The sequence below is a fragment of the Equus przewalskii genome, chromosome 24 (genome assembly GCF_037783145.1).
Source record: "Equus przewalskii isolate Varuska chromosome 24, EquPr2, whole genome shotgun sequence".
NCBI classification, from domain to species: Eukaryota; Metazoa; Chordata; class Mammalia; order Perissodactyla; family Equidae; genus Equus; species Equus przewalskii.
The window spans coordinates 9,827,343-9,850,265 of record NC_091854.1 but is presented as its reverse complement, the minus strand read 5'-3'; the positions used below and the strand labels follow the sequence as shown (position 1 = coordinate 9,850,265).

The following is a 22,923-nucleotide window of genomic DNA, read 5'->3' as shown; positions in this document are numbered from 1 at the left end:
TCTTACATAATAAGTTGGAAATTAGAGTTTGAAGAAATATAATCATTTACATTTTTAAAATAGAAAAAAATTTAAATATAAATATAATTATCCTGATTGATATTTAGGGCAAAAAACTATTCAAACCTGGCAGTTTATTATTCAGCTTGAAACAATAACTCTTGAAATGGTCACAAATCACTTGGAAACTACAATGATAAAGAAAGAGAAGTCAAGTGTAGTCACCGTAATGCATGACTTTCAGAGGTGCTGAAATTTGTGAAAGAAGAATGCAAAAACTTTTTTCAATTAAGCAAGCATCTAAATCTCTTAGTCAACTTCTCCTTTACCTACCCCCTCCTCCTTTTTGCTATATCAAAAATAATTCCTAGGATTAATGCTGTACTGGATATTGGCTTTGAGCCTCGTGATATGTTAAAACATTAAAGTTTGTGTGTATGTGTGTGTGTGTAGTATACATCTGTGTGTATATTATACATCTGTCGAAGAGGTTAAGTGTAGTAGGCATTGAGTTATAACTCTAAAAAGCTGTGTCATCTTGACCAGCTGTTTCTCTAACAAACCATCTTAACTAGGCTGTGCCAGTGTTAGGAAGCAGTAAATGATACTTAAGTTCCTTAGTTTGTCTTTATTTTCCATAGTAAGAGAATGAAGCCTATGAAGGCAACTGAGCCAAGCCTTTGGAAAACCTCACCCATTATGAGTGTGCACGCCTTTGCTTTTTCAAGGCGAGAGCCTCTACCTCAGTGGTTCTCAAAGTGTGGTTCATGGAAACCTGGTAGCCTAAACCTTTTTAGGGGGTCCACAAGGTCAAAACTATTTTTTAATGCTAAGATGTTTTTTGCCTTTTTCACTGATGGTGCTAAACCAGTGGTGTGTAAGGCACCTTAGTGTGAATCAAGATAGAGGCGCCAGACTGTTCTGTAGAGATTGTATTCTTCATTGGCATAAACTTACATCTTTAAAAAAAAATGCCAGTTTCATTTAATGTCCTCATTGAAGCAGTAAAAATTATTATTTTAGTAACTCTCAACACTTGACTACCTATTGTATTAACACACTGTGTGGTGAAGGGAAGAACACGCTGAGCTCTTCTGCTCCATTCCCGAGTACCATGGGCGTCTCAAAGGAGAGTTCTTATTGAGTTGAAAGTTGAGTAGCTACTTTATCATATTACATAATTTTTACTTGAATAAAGCAGCTGATTATTCAGACTTGAGTATGTGGAAAGTATTTTCTCAAAATGAATGAAGTAAGCCTGAGACTTCAAGGAAAACAACTGATATTTGATGCCAGAAATAAAATTCAAACTTTCAAGTGATGATTAAAATTTTGGAAAACTGGATTCCACCACCATGAGTTTGATAGTTTCCCATTACTTAAAAACGTTGCTGATGAAAGCAGTGGTGATAGTAATGAATGTGATTTATTGGTATAATTTGTCAACATTTGGAAGATCTGGATAATTCCGTGAAAAAATTCAACATCTGATGTTTTCCAGATGACCAGTGCTTAATGTTACAAAGTCATGTGTGGGTAAAAGATCCATTCAAAGTGCGAGATGGACAAATGAGTTTTAATATCATGGAGTTTGAAAAGTTCATTGATACAGTTTTTCAATTCCATATTGCAACTAACCAAATCAGTTTGATACATTATCAAAAACTAATATCCACAGTTATATGAAAAAGCTATTAAGATACTCCTTTTCCAGCTACATATCTGATTCATAAATTTCAGTCAAAACAACGTATTGCAACAGATTAATGCAGAAGCAGATATGAGAATCCAGCTACCTTCTATTAAACTAGATGTTAAAGAGATATGCAAAAATGTACAACAATGCCATTATTCTCATAATTTTTTTTTGTTTTGGAGAACATAGTTATTTTTCATAATAATCTAATTGATGTTAACATGGAATGAGTTTACTATTTTTAAGTGTTATTACATATTTTTTAAATCTCTTGGTTTTAACTTCTAATATGGTAAATATTGATAGGTATAACCCACATAGAAATGTTCTTTGAAGTCCTTACTCCATTTTAGAGGATGAAGAGATCCTGAGATCAAAAAGTTAGAGAAGCACTGCCCTACATTGGTGCATTTTATTCCTGAAATTGTTCCTCGCTTCAAAGAACAAGCCCAGTTCCCTCCAGGGTGTCCAGGAACTTATCATGAAGGAGACACCAACCAAATCTGTCGAAGAATGCAGAAGAGAGCACAGGCGCTGTACTTAGTGCTGTCACTGTAGCTGGTTAGGGTCACCCCACATCTGATTTGGGTAAGCAGCGCTCCATGAATGAGGATCTGAATTCACTCATTCATTTATTCAGTAAACAGTTGTTCAGGACCTCTTATTTGCCAGACACTGTGGTAAGTGATGGGGATGCAAAACGGAATAAGACAATAGTTTCTGCAGAAGTTGGAGGTTAAGACGAGCTGGTGCCTGTCTGTGACTGTGATTGGAACAACCATGATGAGAAAACATTTAAGGCAGTGAGATTGTTGTAATGATTCGTTGAGAAGAAAAGAGGTTTTGAAGTGTAAGGAAAATCAAACTTTGAACTAGTCTGAAACGTTAATGATACTAGGAATATGCAAAGTTATTTACTTAGCTTGTGTGGCTTGCCTGCAACATGTTTTAAGAACACGCATAAGCATAACATATAGGTTCTGCCTTCAAGAAGCTTGCAGCCTAGTGGTAGTAACAGAATGGATTTAAGAAAGTTGTGTTTTGGTACAATAAGAAAATTGTATCAAATGCTGCATAGATGTCAAATAGGAAGGTCACAGGTGAGAGCAGCACCAAGCAGTTGAATTTTCAACATTGTGTTAAGGAAAAAATCCAAAAGGAAGACAAATTACTGCTTAAGAAGAAGTCAGGTAAAGCAGCAAATCCGAATGGAAAGCATTGTAATCATTTCCACAGGTACCCACCAGTGGACTCAGAGAAGAGGCTTTACTTTTCCTTGGGCTGTTTATTGTACAGCCCTTAATTCAGTACCAGGAAGGCAGGCCAGGAAAGAAACACGCCTTGCAAGAATAAGCAGCAAAGGTAGCCTTTCCTTTGCTCTTTAAGTAGGACTCAATAATCAGGACAGATGTGGAGAGGTTAGTTATTTGATCCAAAAATGGCAGAAGGAAGCGAAATTTCTTTTTGGCCCTCATTGGCCACCCTTATTTGTTGCCGTAAAATAAGGAAAGTATATTCCTTCTCGCAGCGGCAGGATGGTTAACTTGGAGTCCTGGATCATAATAAAGGCAGTGGGACTGAGCGGTGAGAAAGGAGAATGCAGACTAAGAAAAGGAGGCGCCTCTTTCCCCAGAGCCTGAGGTGCACACTCTTCATTTATCTCCTGTCGTCTAGATAGAGGTAGGAGTTTCCAGGGCAAACTGATTTCTCAGAGGAGAAAATCAGGATAATTTGAGGTTCACAGTGAAATATGAGGAGTACAGGAAATAAAGAAATCAAGTTACAGAAATCAAGGGAATAAGAAAAGGGAGGAGGGCAAGAAAAAATGAAGCCCCACCACCAGTGAGATTGTCTCCCTTACAGGACAAGGGCCATATGGCAAAGTCACTTACCTTCCCCAGAGAACAAGGAAAATGCTTTATAAATAGGGCTCAGTAAATAATTAACACAAACCAATGCTGAGAATACACTTTAAAGAGCAGTTTAAAGCAACAACCCAAGATGGTAAGATAAACAGCAAAAACATTTCAAAGGATGGGCTCTGGTCTTCCTGGCGTCTTTGTGTACTGTTTAGGGGAAGGGAAAGTCTAGAAAATAAGGCACTGTTCTGGTCACGGTCTCCTGGTCCATGCAGAACACAAAGGGAAGCTGCTTAATGGACAATGGTTCAGTAAAGATACTCGCCTTTTACATGTGGAGCTTCTTATTTCCTCAACTGGTGGAAAAAATTCAATGGCTTATTAAAACACCGATGAGCTGTGACAGCTCCTGGACTAATTCAGAACAGTGTTTCTGGTGGGTTGAAGCAGCATTTCAATGCTGTTAACAATGCAGTAGGTTGTGCATGAAGATAAATTAATTCCCCAGTGATCTCTCCTTTTTCAGAAACATGATTCCGGTGACAGAATTCCGGCAGTTCTCTGAGCAGCAGCCTGCCTTCCGGGTGCTGAAACCGTGGTGGGACGTGTTCACCGATTACCTTTCGGTGGCCATGCTGATGATCGGTGTGTTTGGATGTACTTTACAGGTAGGTGCCTAGACTCCTGTCCCAATGGGAGCCAGAGCAAGACACTATGCGAAACCTCTTCAGAGAGCTGACTGTGACTTATAACCATATAAATATTGGTTGTTCTTCTCTACTTGTGTATGGTGTTTACAATCATGGCAGGGAGCACAAAAACACATTTTTACTGAACTTTCCTAGTAAGTTAAATACTGTACTTGTAAGATTTCACTGAGCCCAAACAGCAGTTGACTGTAGTCAAATAACATTTGATGTCACTAACATCAGAGCGAGTCCATTATCTTTCAAAGTTAGCTTTACATAAAATACATATCCACAGTGCCATTTATATTGGCAAAATGAAACTTTTTCTTATTTGCTTATACTTACCCCGATAAGATTTTCTGGAAGAGCTAACATTTTGATGAGATATCATTATTTTATCCAATGTTTAGTTCTGAATTAAAATGTATCCCTATCAAAATTTATTCGCTATAGATGCTATATATTCATATATTGAATCCAGATTTTTTTTTGCATACCTGCTGTGTGCCAGGCACCATACTTTGAGGACATATATACCTATAAGCAGTTCATTTCTAGGGGAAAACTAAACAAACAAGCAACTAGAAAAGGTTGTGTTGTGTTGTGATAGAGACATCCATAACACACTAAGGGAGTGCAGAGGAGCACTTGGCTTGGGAACAGAGAAAAGGCGATGGTTGTATTAAAACTTGGAGAACCAACTGAAGTTAGTCAAGGAGAGGGAGCTGGGGATGGAAGTTCATGCCAGGAAGAGGAGAGAAAGCTCTAAGTTATGGATGACAAAGAACACGACATCTTTGGGAAACTGCCAATTGGGTGTGATGACTATGACACTCATTGGGTGTCAGAGGGTGGGAGTTGAAGCCATGCCTGTGAACAGAATCACCCAAGGAGAATGTGGCCAGTGAGATGACGTCTGGAAGAACGTTAGAGGGTGAATGAAGGAAAAAGGGGTGCCTCTGAAGAAGACTGAGAAGGGGCAGCTTATAAGGCAGGTGGAAACCAGGCGAGATGAGGGGCTCAGAAGTCAAAGGCAGGTGGCATCAGTGATGGCAGGCTATACAACTAACTCACAGACTAATGAGAGAAAAATAGCAACTAGGTCATTAGAAATCTTTGTTTCGGTGAATGGAGATTAAAGCAAAGGCTGTGGAGTAGATGTGACTTTCAAGTAGATTAGCTGAGAGGAAGAAGAGCTAGGAAGAGAGAGAAATAGCTAGAAATGGTGCAGAGTGGAAAGACAGCCCTTTGTAAAGTTGATTGTAATAATAGTTAACACATAGTGCTTCCTATGTGTCAGGCACTCTTCTGAATACTTTTCACATATTTAACTCATTTCATCCTCATGGCAACCCTAACATGTAGGTACTATAATTCTCCCCATTTACAGATGCAACAACGAAGGCACAGAGAGGTTAGGAAAATCTCCCAAGGTGAGTGGCAGACCCTTATTGAAACCCAGACAGTTTGTCCCCAGAGTCCCTGTTCTTGATCTTTAATACCATGTTGAAGGCTGAAAATATTTTGCCCTTCCCCACCCCACCAAAAAAAGGATGCCAATGAAAAACTAGAGTTTGAAAGAGAAGGCATAAATTCATTCATAAATAAAACAAATAGTTGTTGAAGAACATACTGTGTGCCGGGCACTGTTCTGGGTGCCAAGAATCTCAATACAGGAGGAAAAAATAAAAGATAAATATCACAGCCTTATGGAGCATAAATTCTATTGTAAAAACAAGCAAAATGAGCAAAATCAACTAGTAAATTACATATGTTAGAAGGTAATAAGCACAATCAGAAAGAAAATAAAGCATACGAGGATGGTCGGAGGTCCCAGCAGCTGAGATTAGGAGTTGCAGTTCTCAAATAGGGTGGCCTGGGAAGGCCTTGTTGGGAAGGTGACTTTTGACTAAGGAACTGAAGGAGGTGCAGGAGCCAGCTGTGCAGATGTCTGGGAGGAGCCTTCCAGCCAGAGGGAACAGCAACAGCCAGGGACACATAGACAAAGGTTCATAGGGCCCTTCTCCTTCTGCAGGAGAATTTGACATTTGGCTTTCCAAACTTTTTAGCTCTGTTTCCCTAGAGACCAGATAAAGGTAGAACGTTACTGTGTTGCTAGGCGACATTGCTTATGGTATAAAATGACTGCTGATTGGCCAACTGCATCTGGGCTGGGAGAATGATGATAAACGCCTGGTGGGAAGCCCTACCATGGGACTTCTGTCATTGTGGTGACACTTGTGGACATGTCCCTTGACACATGGAAGATATATGTATTGAATTATAAGAGATATTGGCTCCTTTGGAGCATAAGATGTTTAAGCCAGGGGAAGTCCAGAACCCACCTGGATCTCCACTCCTTATACCTGAGATGATCCAGGGAGGAGAGGCTCAGGGAGAGACTAGCTCCTGGGCAGCAGTGTGGACCACTGCACACACAGTTGTGAAGATTTCCCCAAAGGGAGAAAGCCTGATGCTTCCTTGTTGGCACGCTGTAACTCCAATCCTCTATCTTTCTAAGTGATTCTGGTGCAAATGAGGTTATGATAATCTTCTAAGTCTGAATGTTGAGTTGGACCTAGAAAGAACCCTGGTGATGTTACAGGCCTCAAGGAGGGGTATCCTGGGCATGTTGAAGGAAGAGCAAGGAGGCAGATGGGCCAGAGCAGAGTGAGTGAGGGGAAGGAGAGCAAAAGAATGAGGCCTGAGAGGCAACAGCCACCGGATCATGTAGGGCCTTGGAGGCCACTGTAAAGGTTTTGGCTTTGCTCTGAGTAAGATGGGACATGTTTGGAAGATTTTGAGCAGAGGGTTGTCATTATCTGGCTTAGGTTTTACTAAGACCACTCTAGCCAGCTGTTGAGAATACAGTGTAGGCACAAGGATGGGAGCAGGCTAGTGCAATAATCCAGACACTAATCAGATGGCTTGACCAGGGTTGAAGCAGTGGTTCTAGATATATTTTGAAGGAAAAACACTACAATTTGCTGAAAGATTGAATGTATGAGAGAGAAAGAGAAATCAAGAATGACAAAGATTTTTAGGCCTGAACAAGTGGAAAAAATTTGTCTTTGAGCATCTTAGGTTTGAGATATATGTTAGATATCCAAGTAGAGGTGTTAGGTAAGCAGTTGGATGTAAGACCCAGGAGTTCAGGGTAAGTGAAGAATGGTCACATTCAGTAAGAAGGAGGTGATGCACCCAGGATCCAAGTAGAAGAATTATCCTTGATTGGGGTGGAGGGAGCATCTTCCACCTGAGTGGAAACAATGGCTACGGATGCATGGGAGTTTACGCCTTGTGGCTTCTGTGAAGTAGAAAGTGACACATCTGCTGAGAGATCGAGAGGGTGAGGGAGGTAGCAGGATGTGGCAATGAGGAAAAGTAGTGGAATAGGGTCCTTGAGGAGAAAGGCAAAGATTTAGAATGGCCAGTTTGGGAAATAGTAGAGGGAGGTGATGTAGACCAGCAGGAGGACAAAGCTTCTGTCTCACTTTATTACTATACCGCGGCACCCAGCACTGCTGTAGGATCCACTTAACAAGCACAGGGAAACTTTCTCTTGTGTATATATTGCATAGCAGGAAGAAACACAGAAAGCAGAGAAAATCTGTACAAACTAGTAGTTAACTTGGGACAAAATGAATGAAAACGAGAGCGTGTACCTATGAAAACGTCTATAATGAACATCATTTAGGAGATGTGTCCACAGTGAGTGCAGGAGGGGATTCAAGCATAACTTAGGCATGTTTTCCTGTACCGTGGGCAGAATCATCTTCCTGGAACACAACCTGGTTGTGTCTCTATGTTGTTCTGAAGTTCTTGGCTCCTCCCACTTAGCACCCTGCCCAGCACCACCACTGCTATCTCCCGTTTTCGGTGCCCACTCCTCAGATAACCTGGGCCCTTCACACAGAGATCTCTTTCATCCTTACAGCCTTAAAAAGAAAACGGATGATAGTTGACTGGGTACACGAAGTATAGTCTGAGACGTCAAGGTTCTAAAAAGTGGGAAATTCCCCAAAGGAAGATTGCATCAGAATACGAAGGCTACCAGGCTCAGAATTCATATGGGGTGGACCATTCGATACACAGACATCCCTGAGCACCAGCAATATGTCAGGAATTGTGTGGGGTGCCAGACACTGAAAGGGAATATAATACACCCCCTGCCCTCAGATTGTAATAGTCTAAAGACAGTAGAAATACATATGTAAGCCATTCAGTGTGTAAGCACCTTAATGGTTGACGACTTCAAGAGCGTTAAATATGATGTTGTCAGCACAGCTACTGGAAGTTAGGGACTTGAGGAGGTGAAAATTGAGCTAAGTCTCAAAGATTGGATATACAAAACCAAAATATATATTTTAAAGAGAAGAATGGAAGAAAAAATCAGCATAAACAAAAGAGTGAATATGATCACTTTACAAAGCCTTCATTGATGGGTACTAATGGCATTTTAGGGGGGATCCGGCAATGGGTGGGACATTCCCGCACAACAGAAGAATTGTCCTATCCAGAATGCTAATAGCACTTCCAGTGAGTGACACTGGTAAGGGAACCTGTGCTAGAATCTGTAGGTACTTTATATAGCTCCTAGAAAGAACCTGTGGAGGTACATTAGTCACACATTTTTCAAGAGAAAAGTCTCATCTGAAAGGTTAGGTAACTTGTCCCAAAGCCAAGAGGGATGCAGCCAGGGTTCAAATCTCAGGCTGATTCTCTAGCGTGTCTTTCACTCCTGTGTATAGTGCTATGGAACATCATGTAGTCATTACAATTACACAGATAGGCCAAATTTTGGCTTGTAAAACAGGATTTTAAGTATAAAAACAGGTGCAAAATGACTAAAAGGGAAAATAGAAAGTTACTAAATGAATTTTCTGAATTACGGCTTAGATTTTCTAAAAGATTATTCACTATATAGCTGCTACAGAAAGAATAATTTCCAACCTATAGTAAACATTAAAGAAAAAAGCAATAAAATATGATATAAATTACTAAAGAAAGTAAAACCACCCAGTATCCGTACTACAGATGAAAGTAATGTCCCTTAGAGGGAGAATTTAAGCTCTTATTTTAGCTCTGCTATGATAATCCTCTGAAATTGGCTTAATGACTGATGACTTCAAAAACAAAAGGTTCTCTGTGAAGCTGGATTTCCCTTCCGATTTCTAAAGTTATATTACAATAATTAAAATATATTTTTATGCCTTCATTTTCCCTTTGTAAAATGAAGTGCAATCATTCTTTCTGATCTTATTTACAAAACAAGTCAACTCTTAGCGATCGAAACAGGATGAAGGAAAATCTAAGGTAAGATTAGAGAGCAGTGTTTGGCAATAAAATAGTAATCCAGTATCTTTTTGACTATTTTATAAATGGCTTCTTCCAGTGCCAAATAATAGTTGATTATCTGTTTATCCCTAAAAGATTGTATTTATATAGCTCTAACACTATACAGCTTTGAAAATGCTGGGGGGAAAAGGAAATTATCTATCAATGGGGGTTGTTGAGACTTTCTTGCCCTGATGTAGAAGGATTAGAATCAACACTAACACTCTTGTCTTACTCATCTGACAAATATTTATGCGTTTCTGAACGAGTAGCTATTTTCAAGGCTGCCACGGAATAAAAGTACGTATAAAGAGCATTCCTTAGATTACATCAGTCCACATAAGAAACAAATATAAACTCATTGTAAACAAGGAGAGCGTACATATCCTATTCCTGTACAGTCATACACCCTCAAGGACCAATAGTGTAAACACCCAACCTTCTGCTATAAACATCTCTATTCAAAAACTCAACACACTCAGTAAAATAGACCAAATCTTGAAAGGTCAACATGTTGCTTCCTGGAAAAATAAGATTGCTTTAGATCTCTGCTCAGTGACTCCAGGTTATCTTATTATGACCAAATCCAAAACAGCCCACAGGCAGGCCGTTACCAAATATAGAGTTCACAGCTAGAAACCAGAAACAGGAACTGGAAGATACAAGCCCCCTGTAAGCCCTGGGGGACTGCTCTGTGACTGCTGCACAGGAAAGACATTTCCTGCTTTCTGAAAAAAAAATCCAAGAGAATGATTTCAATTACTTGAAACCACCTACAAAAAATATTTGCAGACTTAACCCAATCACCAGGAGCAAACTGGCCAGGGGGATGACACTGGAGAAGAGTTTGGGAAATCTGAGCTTGTTGGTTGGAGTGGAACCCCATTTTCATTTTTGGTACATACTGAAGCTAACTTCTGCTTCTCTGATTTAGGACCATCAATGTCTCCTCCATGGTAAATGGCCTTCAGGTGAAAATGCTCACAGGCAGTTCACTGGAAAGTACAGGTGGTAAAAATTATAGACTCCAGGGTGATTTCAGAGGAGTTCATTTTGATAATATGCCTTGAATTCCACTTCTATCTCCATCCTCCATCTTCTGTCGCCTACTATCTGAGATTTACAGTAAATCTTTTCTTTTGCCAAATCTGAATTTCTAGGTAGAGGCTCAGAGATTCTTACTTAGATTAGCCTATTGTTTAAGGTAAAATTCAGAATCATGATGAAATAACAGCACTAATGGGTAGGCTTAAAATGAAGACTCATCTAAGATATGTTTTATAAAGTTTCTATGTACCCACGACATGTCACCATTCTACTGTGTCTGGGGAATATGAAACAAAAATCATTTGATGGTGAAAATAATTTTAAAGAGCAGCCTTTCTCCTCTCTGGAGGGACGGTGGTAGAGGCCGTGAGAGAAACACTATTTCAAAATCCCTGTTACATCTAGTAAAAACACATGCCTTAGTTAGGACTTGCTTGTTACGGTGGTTTATTCGAACTGATATTTTTGATCTCTCTAGCACTTTATGTATTGTCATCTGTCACTTTGACAGTTTAATGTGCAGTGAATTTCTGGCCACACGAATAATATTGAGTGCCTTTCACCTCACCCTTTTGGGTTAACACAAGGCATGAATCTAAATGCTTTTCTTAGATCATCTGATGCCGTCCGATGCCGGGCAGTAAAAAGGGAGTATTTCCTTCTTTCTCACTATAATGGATTGTTATGATCATGTTGCCTATTGATTGTTTAATAATACATCTTTTCCCTCAAATAATAAAGCACTGACAGAGTATTTGTTATTTTTCTATTTGAAGCAAAAGAGATTTACCATATATTTAGTCTCTGTTGTTGATCTTGGGTTTTTAAATCACCAAAATCTGTGTTTAAAGGTCTGTATTAACTAGGTTTCCTATGATATGGAGGGGACGATCTCGTATTTCTTTAATCAGGGCCCTGGGTGGGGATCCTCCCCAATCCTCTAATCCTATCAGGCAAACAGATCCACTTGTCCTCTTCCTCCATCACTGGGTTCCTCTCAAAGTTTCTACTTTCCCATTTCACTGAGAACAGTGACAACATCTGGAGACTCTCAGCCACGTAGGGGCCCTGTGGTGAGGAGTGGGGTGACAGTTGGACTATGTTTTAATTCCAAGGCTAGTAAGTTTGCAGGTTATATCTGGAGTCTTCTGTTTAATCTGAATAATGACCACTGCTCCTTCTTCCCCTATGCTACTGTCTTCCTTTATAAAATCCTGCATTTTTTTATGTGTATTTGATAATTCCTATTGTTTTGGAATATCTGGTCTTCATATAGTAAAAAAAAATTAATTAATTCAGTATTATTGTTTTGTATCCACTTTTTAAAATAGGAAACAAAATGCTCCCAACTAGAAAGATACATTACCAACTAAAAGATTTAACAAAAAATAAGATACCATTCAAAATAGCAACAAATACTCTTAAGTATCTAGGAATTAAGCTCACCAAGAATATACAAGACCTTCATAGAAAACTTTAAATGTCTAATAAATGACATATAAGACAATCCGAATAAATAAAAAGACATTGTATGTCCTTGGATGGCACAAACTTGATATTACAAAGGTGAGCAATCTTCACAAATTATTTTATGATTTCAAAGTAATATTAATAAAATTACAGTTAAATTTTTTTGAGAAACTTGGTTAACATACCAAAATTTATATGAAGAGGCCTCATTTATGGTGGCAGAGGGGGAAAAATGGCATAAGGGGATAAAAGGAAAGAAAGAAAGAGAAAGAGCAGGAGGAAGGGAGGGGCTTTGCAGGAACTGAGAATATACCACACATTGAGGAAAACGGATAATTCAGCCCTCTGCCCCTGAGGTCCCCCTCTCCCCACCACACCCACACAAATCACCCTGGCTATTTGAGCTAATTTCTTCAAATTTCCTTTATAGAATATAAGTCAGAAGCTCCATCTAAATCTCATTTTTTTCAATCGTAAACTTCTAAATCTCTGTGCCAATATTTCTATTATATTTCACAAGCAGGATATTTCTTAACTCTTTCACAAGTGAGAAAATCATTAGCTCTAAGATCTATCATCCCTTTGTTCCAAAACAAAAAAATAGTTGGAAGAATTGCCTCTAATTGTTAGGAACATAGATTTCATAAGGCCACATCTGTCAGGTTCACTCCTGTATCCCCAGAATGAAAAACAGTAGTAGGCACAGGTAAGTGCTCACCAGAATTCATTCTGCAGAATGAAGGGATGAGTGAGTGAGGATGAGCAGGTGAGACAGTGTTGCCAGGTGCTAATGTACAGTGAACATCTAACAGCCTTGGGAAGGGGCTGAGACTTCTGAGTAACAGAGACACCACATTCATATCTGGGTCCTTTGCACCATAACTTAAGAGATTGTGACTAGTAGATGAGAGAGACCAAAAACCCTTGTCTGCGGCCTGGTTGAAGGTACACTTAGCCTAAAGTTGAGAAGATTGAAGGAAGCAAGAGAACAGACAGAAGACAATTTGAAGGGCTGCCATGTAGAAAGTTTAAATGGCCCTAAACTTATTCCGTGTGTCCTAGAACACCAAATAGAACCAAGAGTAGACATCTTAGGAAGGAAGATTTCGTCTCAATACAAACCCAAACTTTTGAAAAGTCAAGAACTTTCTGAAATTGTCGTGTCAGGTAGTGAGTTTCCTGCTGTTGGAGATGCCCTTCCAGAAAGTGACTGGCCTGGTGAAGAGGAGGCTACAAGGAGAAGCCGTGTGTCAGGAAAACCATGCTCATTTGTTCTTTAGAAATAGTAAATAGTTCTAGGCGGTGGGGTTAGGCAGTGATAAAAATGACAAGTCCCTGCCAAAGAATAAACAAATACGCTTAAAACACTTTGTCAGGCGTAACTGCTTTGAGAAAAATAAAGCAGTGTAAGGAGAAAGAGTGACAGCATCTTGTTTTAAATAGAGTGTTCAAGGAAGTCCTCTCTGAAAAGGTGACATTTGACAGAACTAAAGGAACTGAGAGAGGGAGGTATATGGGTATCTGGCAGAAGAACATTCCAGGCAAAGGAAACAGAAGAGGCCAGTGTGGCAGGTGCAGAGGGAGCACAGGGGAGAATGGCCCCTTGCAGCTTTTTCTTGCTTGGATCCCTTTTGTAAGGCTTGATGTCAGTATTGGCCTCACCACTAGTGAACTGAGCATCACCACTAGTGCCCTGGAGCGTTTGTGCTCTCACAAATGTTAGGTGCCTTAGAGTGAAGCTTCCAGCTTTAAATCTGACTTGTCTGAGTTAGGACAAAGAATTTAATCCTACAGTGTTTGGAACCTAGGACCTTATGAACTGCCAAAGCAATTAGTATACCTCTTTGTTGACACTTAACTAGTCATGGTGTAGCAGAAAATGTTACAAGCATATCTTATTGCAGCTATAAGACTTCAAGTTGCTAAGTTAGGCAGGATTCGTATCTGATTCATCTTTGTACCCACCTGCGTGTCTTAGACCTAACACGCACTCAACAAATGTGTTGAGTGAATGCATCAGTGTGCTTCAGCGGCTCTAAGAATGCATTGATTGTCTTAATAATAAAGAAAAATTATATGAACATGCAGTTTAAAACCGCATCATAAACCAATGGAGAAAAGCTTTAGTGTGGGGTAATTAATGAGGAGGCGATAAAAATCAGATCGCTCCTCCCTCCCCCGAAAGTAGAAAAACAGCCAGTAGCAAATAATCTTCTTTTAGTATCAGAGATTAACCACAGCCCTCTGCAGAGCTAGAAAGGAATTTGGGGAACATCATGCTTAGAATAATTAGCACAAACCTAGCGCCAAAGAAATGAGACAGGCCTTAAGTTTGAGCAACAAACTTGAAAAAAAAGTCCTCTGAGGATGTATTGCCATAATGTGCTAATAAGAGATCAACAAATCCTGACTTATGTATGTGGTTATGTGCCTTGTGTTAGAAAGCTACAGCCTACAGCCAAAACTGTGTACAAAAAAAAAAAAAACATGCTGTTATGGCAAAGAAATTTAAGAAACTATAGAAACTGAGGCTCCTCAGTAGAGCAAGTTACAGAGTCGTTTCAGTGAGACCAATGGAGTATATTTTACAGAACTGAGAATTTGCGATGTTTTGGCCATGTGTGGTTGTTTTATAATAAAATTTTAGTTGACTGCCATGGTGAAAAGCAGAATTTTCTTATGTGGATGATTGCCTATTCATACAGATGTCGTGTGAAGTATATTGCCAGCATCCCAAAGCAAACCACATTATGAGCGGTGATTAAGTTATATACAGTATTAGTACTTGACCCTGTACCCATGGATCGGATTTTATGGGCTGCCCTGAAAGTCTAAAAACCTCCATTTTTTTTGTGGGAAAATGGTTTCTTCATTCTAAACAACTAATTTTGAAATGAACTTTTGAGAGCTTGCTTGTGTTTTTAACTGTTTAGTATAGTTTAGTCTTTCAAGGATTTTAAAAAATTCATTTAAAATTTAGTGGTTCTTGAGTAATGGTAAGATTTTCATGATATTGGTTTATTCTAATCTATGATGATTGTAGTCCTGCACTAGTTAAATTTCTTTAATAAAATAAAAATAACAGAATTTCAGAAGCGGAAAAAAATTTAGAGGTGATTTAGTATAAGTTCCCATCCAATACAGAAACCTCTTTTATAACATCCTCGATGGCTTACTATTTAGTTCCTATTTGATTATATCTGGTGATAGAGAGAAGTGTTCTGGTTAATGAAACATTTGCTATGAAACTGCAAATAAATATGTGCATATTCATTGAATGTTGACTACGTTCCCAGCACTGCCTTAGATACTATGAGGAATATAAAATAATTGAAGGCTCCATCTCTGCCCCAAAGGAGCTTAAGGAATAGCTGGAGAGGCAAATTGACACGTTCGTTCATTGTACCAATTTATTCTGTATGCTATGTTACAGACGCTATGCTAAGTTCTGACAACACAAAACTTGGTCTTGGCCCTGAAGATGTTTAAACTGTTGCAAAGATGGACATTCACATACACCCTTCTAAAACACAGGATAATTGCTGCAGTGTGTGTGTGTGTGTGTGTGTGTGTGTGTGTGTGTGTATGGTCATATTGCAATGACCATATATTGCAATGGCTGCAAAGGAGGAAGAATAGTTAAGTCTATCTGGAGAAATCAAGTTTCTTGGTATTCTATATAGGATGGTTTAAGTTATATTCCTGAAAAAAAAAGTGTTATGGTGTGTTACGAAGAAGGAGACTTGTGAGACAAAGTAAAATTTAATAAATGTCCACTTGGAAGTTTCTAGCAAATAAGGACTTTCAGCTTTTTTGATATAAAAGCACTTCTTTCTAAGAATAAAGGACAAAATCCTTTTAAATATACATATTGACTTTTCATCATGTAATAGCAAGTTCAAAACATTAGCATTCCTAAGAACTAGACCAGGCTAACTGGCAATATTAGGGTCAGCTATTTTAAAATTGAACTGACATCTCCCTACTCAAGATATATTAGTGCTTCAGAACTGATGAGATTCTTTGCACTGATACCTAAAGCTAAGGCTATGTAATCTTAAGTTCAAATATGTTAGCTTATGTTTTGAGATGTTGATATTAACTTTTAAAATGTAGGTGCTAGATACTGGATGCAGAAAATGCTTAATGAGTCATGAGAAAATGCTGTAGAGAGATCCCCTTCTGGATCACTTTTGTGCATGACTGTATTGGTTAGTCACTTCATTTTATGTTTTTAGAAATTCTGCACTATCAGCCACAAATCTTTTGTCTAAGAAATAGGGCATCGACTATACCATCATTTTACATTGTAAGAAACTTCATGTGCTCAGTGGAAGTACAAAACCTGGGTTGATTTTTATAATTTCAGCTAGGTCAAGTAAATTGAAAGAGAAGAGTTAAATCTCTCCCCAAAACTTCAGACAGAAAACATAGACTCTCCCATATAATTTTAGGTAAAACACATGGCTTTTCTGAGCCTCAGTTTTATTAAATAAGCAAGATAGACATCATTTCCATTTCACAGGTTTATTGTGAAAAAAATGATGATAAAATAGAAATTTACTATTTTTAGTCTCTCTAACTATAGATTTCAAATGCCTTTTCTTCATCTGGGGCATTTTCTTATTGTTATAAGTGTGATTAGTTGGGTCTCTGGCAAGTAGGTTGAGAGAGGTCTAAGATCAAGGACCAAACACCCAATTCTTCCCTTCTGTAGCTACCCGCCTTCCTCTCCCAGCAGACTCTGCAGGAGCTGTATAGACAGAGGACAAGACCAGGCAAAAGAATATTTCACAAAAGCTAAGCTCTGGCCCGAAACCTCATCATCGGTCTCCTGGTGAGCTAGGCCGTACCTCAGATAAGTCACAAGGATTCCCTTTGCCTAAGTGCCAAAGGCCTACGTGACCTGGACCAGAATGGGGTGGGGGAACAGCGCAAGAAGCTTCCTTGTCCTCTCTCCCTGCACTTTAATCTCTGCCTGCCCAGAGAAAGAAAAGGGGAACCTAGGCAAGGAAGAGATGCTGGCGGGGGGCGGCGGGGGGGAGCGTGGATTGGGGAGGAGAAGATTGATTTTTGATTCTCCCTAAAGCCAAGAGGAGAGCTTGCCTGAGCTGTCCTCCTCAGGCTCTCCTAGGGCAGGGTCCACTTCCATGAGAGGCAGCTCCAGAACCGTCGTATCATACCAGCTTCAAGGAAGCAGAGAGACTTCAAAGTGATGACTCCCAAGAGAAGCTCTAAAGGGATAGTTCAAATGGACTAATCCCAAGGCAGAGGCCCTGCCACTTGAACTCAGAGCCTGGATCCCTTATAAGCACCAAGATTCAGTACTTTTCCTTTAACATTACCATCTCTACTAGCCGTCTTTCTCCTAGAAAGGAGGAGGAACAAAGAAGAGTCTTGAGTTCTGCCCAGAGATCAGCTGTCTAGATGAATCAGAAAACAGAAAAAAACTCCATAACTAAATTTACCCTATATGGTAAAAGATCTATTTGCCTGGAATGTGTGGAAACTTTCTTATCCAAATTGATAGTATTTCTAGAATCCAGATAGCTTAACTTCTAAAAAACATAATAACTGAAAACAATTTTTTTCTTACCATCCAACACATCTGAATGACTAAGAATTGCCATAACTCTTGCCTTACCTGCAAGCCTTCTGTGATGTCACATCAAGGTACAGCTGTTCTCTCTCATAAATGATACCATCAGTTCCTTCACATAGATTGGACCACGGAGTGGCAGTTGACATCATTCACTTGCTGAGCACTTTAGCAAATTATTCTTCAATTATAGTAAATTTTAAAATAAATGATCACTTTTGAAAAAATCCTTTCAGTATAGTTTTTTGTTCATTTGGATGCTTCCAGTGTTTGGAATTCTGTTTCTTTGTCCTATTTGTGCATTGTATGTGGGTAGTCCTGAGGATATATATTTCTCTCTGGGCTCCCCCAGTTTCTTTTGTCTCACTCCTGCTCACAGATTTATCAGTGAACTGCAGAGTGCCCAGAGATAAGTCACTCGAGTACAGAATTAAGATTTCAGTCCCTGGGGATTGCTTTAAAAGAGCTTTTCATTTATTATTTCAAGAGCATAATTATAAACACTTTAAATTTTTCAAACAACTGAAACAAATTGTCTCTGTTATGAACCATAAACTGTACATTCCTAATGTTTATCCATAGTTTGATACATTTATTGAATTTCCTCACATGGTTTTGACTTTGAAGTGGATGCTCTCCACTTAAATCTTAAATTGCCACAGGTCGATAATTCACTAGTCCACTTGGCTTATGGAAAAATGCTATGAAACAAAATGAAAACAGTTTTGAATCTCATTCATTCCCTCATTTTTGAAAATTTTTTTTCATACTCGTTTTGTGTCCTAGAGCAGCTTTCCTCAGAAGAAGAAAACACAATGTAAATTTAACTAAGATACAGGAAATGAAAGCATTCCTGATGGCTGGAAGTCTCGGGCTAACCAAGAGTTAAAAAAATTAACATTCATGGTATGGATGTATAGACATCCTTACCCTCAGAGAACCAGTGTATCTATATATAATGTGGTAGGAGAATTACCTTTATGAAGTGAAATATCAAAGTGTAGACATGATCCTAATGTAGATGTGATGGTTTCTTTTTACTTAGGAATAAATGGATAGTGCCTCTCAAATCTGGCACCTTCTTTGTGTATCTTAAATGAGTCAGCACTTAGCTCCAGCTAGTGATGTCACTAAGCTGACATCACTTGGCAATTTGGAGAATGTGTGAAATGAATTGTTTCATCTCAGAGGAAGGTAGCTAGAAGCCAAATATTTCCAGATGTTCAGTGGCAGCTGATTTTATCAATGTGTGTACTTGCCCTGGTTGTAGTTTATCTTCTTTGCCGGGGGGGGGGGGGGGCACTGTTTAATCACCTCAAATTTACTGCATACCTCCTTTGTGCCAGGCAGTGTCTACAAGGATGGAGACTACCTTTAAGGAACTTATCAGTCTAGGAGGGGAAATGATAAGTAAATAGACAATTACATTATGTGTTCTCGGGTGCTAAGATAGAGGGAAAATCAGGACTTAAACTGCTCTAGTTCTGTTTAACTGTGTATTCTTGTTCTGTATAATAATGGCTCAAGAAACTATGCTTTAACTTTTTCAATGTTTAATTCTTCCACCAGACTAGAGGCATTTAATGTTCGCCAAGCATAGAAATTTCTGATGATGCTTAGCTCAGGAAGATTTGCTTGATTTCTGGTTTTTAACTGCATACAGATGAACCCTATAGCAAGTATACTGTTGTTATACCTTACCACCAAGAGAATTCATAAATTCATAAATTCAAAAATCCAAGTTTTAATCAGCTCAGCCCTCCAATCCCTTGGATTTTTTCTAAGGACAGTGACTTCCTGCCTGAGAGGTGCCAGAGTATCATTATTTTCTTCTCTTTTTCCTGGTGTGGTTGGGAAAATGAGCAACCACTAAAAATAGACTTTTTATTCAACCTTTGTATTTATTAATAAACACCTTAAAATTTGACAATTTGCTTTAGACTGGGTTTTTTTCTCTCTACTATCTGGGTCTAAACTTCCTCCATACACAGTGTGTTATTTCCTGTCCATCATCTAAGTCTTAAACATCATCATTAGAAAGAAGGAGGGTACCATGTGCACAGCAGGCAGGAAATGATGCCACACCCTTGCAGTTAGACTTCTCCACATCCCCTGGAGACAAGGACCTGGTTTGTGCTGCAAGAGTGCTGCAGTGTGTGTGGTCCTCGTGGATGCCTGTTTTTCTGCTCCAGTGGTGATTGCCCCAAATACACATGTACTGGACTTGCAGAATAGCAAGACTTGTGAATAAGACATTTGCTAAGAATGAAAGCATTTAGACGTTCACCCCTTTAGAACCATCTTTCCTGCTGTCGCTATGCTTTCTCTTTGTTACCAAGATTTTTTTGTACTTAAAATATTTTCGGTAGTTAGCCTTGAAACAAAATCTGCATTTTTCAGAGTTAATCCTGTCACTGATGAGGGTGAATCTCATGTCTCTTGAGGAAAGATGCTTTCTTTGTCTCCTGGCACCTTGTTTCTGGGAGAACATGATTAAGTTTGTACATTAACTGATAACTTAGGGACAAGAAAGCTAATTCTCTTCTCTTGTATCTTCATCTCTTTTCCCAGGAGAAATGAGTCTACCTCAGAAAGGAAGAGTGACAGTCCATCTTTTTAATCTTTTCCCTTGCTCTTCCCAACCCTTTGCTCCTGTCTTTGGGACTCACTAGGTTTTGACCTTACCCTTCCCTAATAACCTATCCAAGCCCAATAGCTTCGAAGCCCAGATGAAGTTGCTCCTCCTCCCTGAGGCCTTCCCTGCTCACTCTAACCTGAGTTCTAATTGTACTTACCACACCATTCCCTTGGTGTATTTACTGCCTGTTTGCACTCCTGCTTGACTTTTCATATGCCTACAAGATTGTCAGTGCTTTTAGAGCAGCAAACATTGGTTACGTCTCCTTGATTTTCCTATGATGCTTAGCATATAGTACATATTCAATAAGTTTTAGTTGATAAAGGATAGTCTGTCCTTAGTATCTCTGAACAAGCCCTGGGGAGTAGATCTTTGAGATCTATTTCTTGCTACGTCATTCTTAGGTCAACAGAGATAACTTGTTTTGTTCTATCACATTGGAGGCAAATCTCAATGATCAGCTTCAGGATAGAACGCTTTGGGACCAGCTGTATTTAAATCTATGGAGCGAAGGGAGGGTAAAGCATAAAGTTAATTACCTTTATATTGGCCCAGCTGCCATTTTTCTAGCTCCAGTTTACTGTTTGTATCAAACTTGCCGTAAAAATTTACAGTACTGTCTTTTTAAAGAATAAGCCACACTAAAGAATATACCTTGATCACAAGTTAACATATTGGAACGATGCTGTTGTTTTATCATATGCAGCAAATTTTCTCACTTCTTTCCATTATAAAATAGTCATAACTATGATTTAAAGTCTAAACTGGAGAAATAATTATGGGGCTATAGTTCATAGAGAAAGAGTAATGGACTTAATTGTTGAGGTTGTAGGAAAATAACTATTTTCATATGCTGTTAGTGGGAGATGTGTAAAGAAATTCAGCCTTTTTTAGTGGGGAGAGGAATTTGGCACTACAGGTGTAACTTGTTTAGCACTATCCAAGCAATGCTGACTCTTCATAATGTTAGTCTTGAGACTAATTTTTATATTAAAACACACACACACTCTCTCTTCTGGAAAAGATAGTCGAGCAAGTGTTACATTTCAAAACACTCCCTCTGTTCAACGTATATAGCCATTGTAGATAAAGTATAAAAAGAGATAACAAAAATGCATACATGGACTCAAAAACAAGATAAACATTTCTGTGGAGCCCAAATGGAATATACTAAGTGGGCTGAAGTGACCACTGGGCTCTCATCCAAAGTAGGCAGCAGCAGCCAGGAGCACGGCTCCTGCCAGTAAAGGGAACTGTAAATGCACCGAGCAAGATAAGAGACTGGAGCCTGGTCACTGTTTGAAGCCCAAGGCCCCCAAATCCCAAAAGGAAGCTGAAAAGAATGGCGATTAACTAGATGCTGGAGCTGGTGCTTCAAAGGAAACTGTGCATCTGGGGTGCCTCCCAACCAGGAACTGAGTCAGCCTACCCACTGTCTCCCTGACTGGAGCTGTGAGATCCTGATATCACAGAGGAACATCAAAATACCATGATAAGACCTAATGGTGGACCAGGGGACTGGGGGTTGGGTGCAGGAAACCACAAAAGAGCACCACAAGAGATGGTGGAAACAATCTCCTTCTCAGAATGAGCCTACCACCCAGAACACATGAAGAAAACTATGATAAGAAAATTTCTCAACAAAATTAGCAGTTGGAACATTGATTCACTTGAGGTGAAACCAAGTTTTGAAACAATGAAGTTAAACATATTTAAAGTGGTCAAAGAGATAAAGATATAACATAACACAAAAAAGGAGGTAGATATAACACAAGCAAATGGATATAAAAAATTGAGAAATCTTGGAAATAAAGAAGTCACTGAATTTAAAAATATCAACAGTAGAGTAAGTAGACGGTACTCAGTTGTAGAAATAAGTAATGAATTAGATAAGAGACCTGAGTTTACCCAGAGCTCAGCACAGAGAGACAGGGAATAAAAAGCACACACCCGCCCAAGGAAGGTTGCCTGAGAGGCTCTAACACACATGTAATAGGAATTGCAGAAAAAAATGGAAGAAATGATGGAGCAATTTTTGAAGTAATATTTAAAGAGATTTTGCTAAAATTTTCCAAAATTGAAGAAAGTTGAGTCCTTAGTTACAGATATTGAGCAGAATTAATCCACGTACATTAAAAATTAAGTGAAACTGTAGAAGATCTGGGATTAAAGGAAAAATCTTAAAAACTACCATAGAGAAAGATAGATTGCCCATTAAAGAAGAAACTCAAGCCAACAGCAGGCTTCTCATCAGTGAAAATATAGGCCAGAAGAAAATGGAATAGTATTTTAAAGTGCTGAAGGGAAATTACTGTCAACATAGGATTTTATAACTTACTAAACTATTATTCAAGAATGAAAACAATATAGACATCTTCAGACATATGAGGTCTATGAGTTTTCTATCCATAGACCCTTATAAAAGGTTTATTAAGGGATATCCTTCAACCGAAGAGAAAATTAACCCAAGGAAGAGATCTAGGATCTAAGAAAAATGGTGAGCACATGATTTAATAATTATATAATCACAATCAACTATAGATTATTACTTTTTTAACTATGTGTTTTAAGAGAAAGCTAAAACAAAC

At 38.9% G+C, this 22,923-nt stretch overlaps 1 protein-coding gene across 2 annotated transcripts in view; it reads left to right on the top strand.

Moving 5' to 3' along the window:
* LRRC8C (leucine rich repeat containing 8 VRAC subunit C) overlaps positions 1 to 22,923 on the top strand; it is a 75,251-nt gene that overhangs the window by 38,047 nt on the left and 14,281 nt on the right. Inside the window, exon 2 of one of the 2 annotated variants that reach the window (XM_070592376.1) lies at positions 4,082 to 4,223. In XM_070592376.1, coding sequence (XP_070448477.1) covers positions 4,086 to 4,223 — 138 coding nt within the window. In that variant the 5' untranslated portion in view covers positions 4,082 to 4,085. Of the gene's footprint in view, positions 1 to 4,081; positions 4,224 to 5,639; positions 5,678 to 22,923 lie in introns of those variants that run through there. The other variant, XM_008516085.2, reaches the window with a different exon arrangement.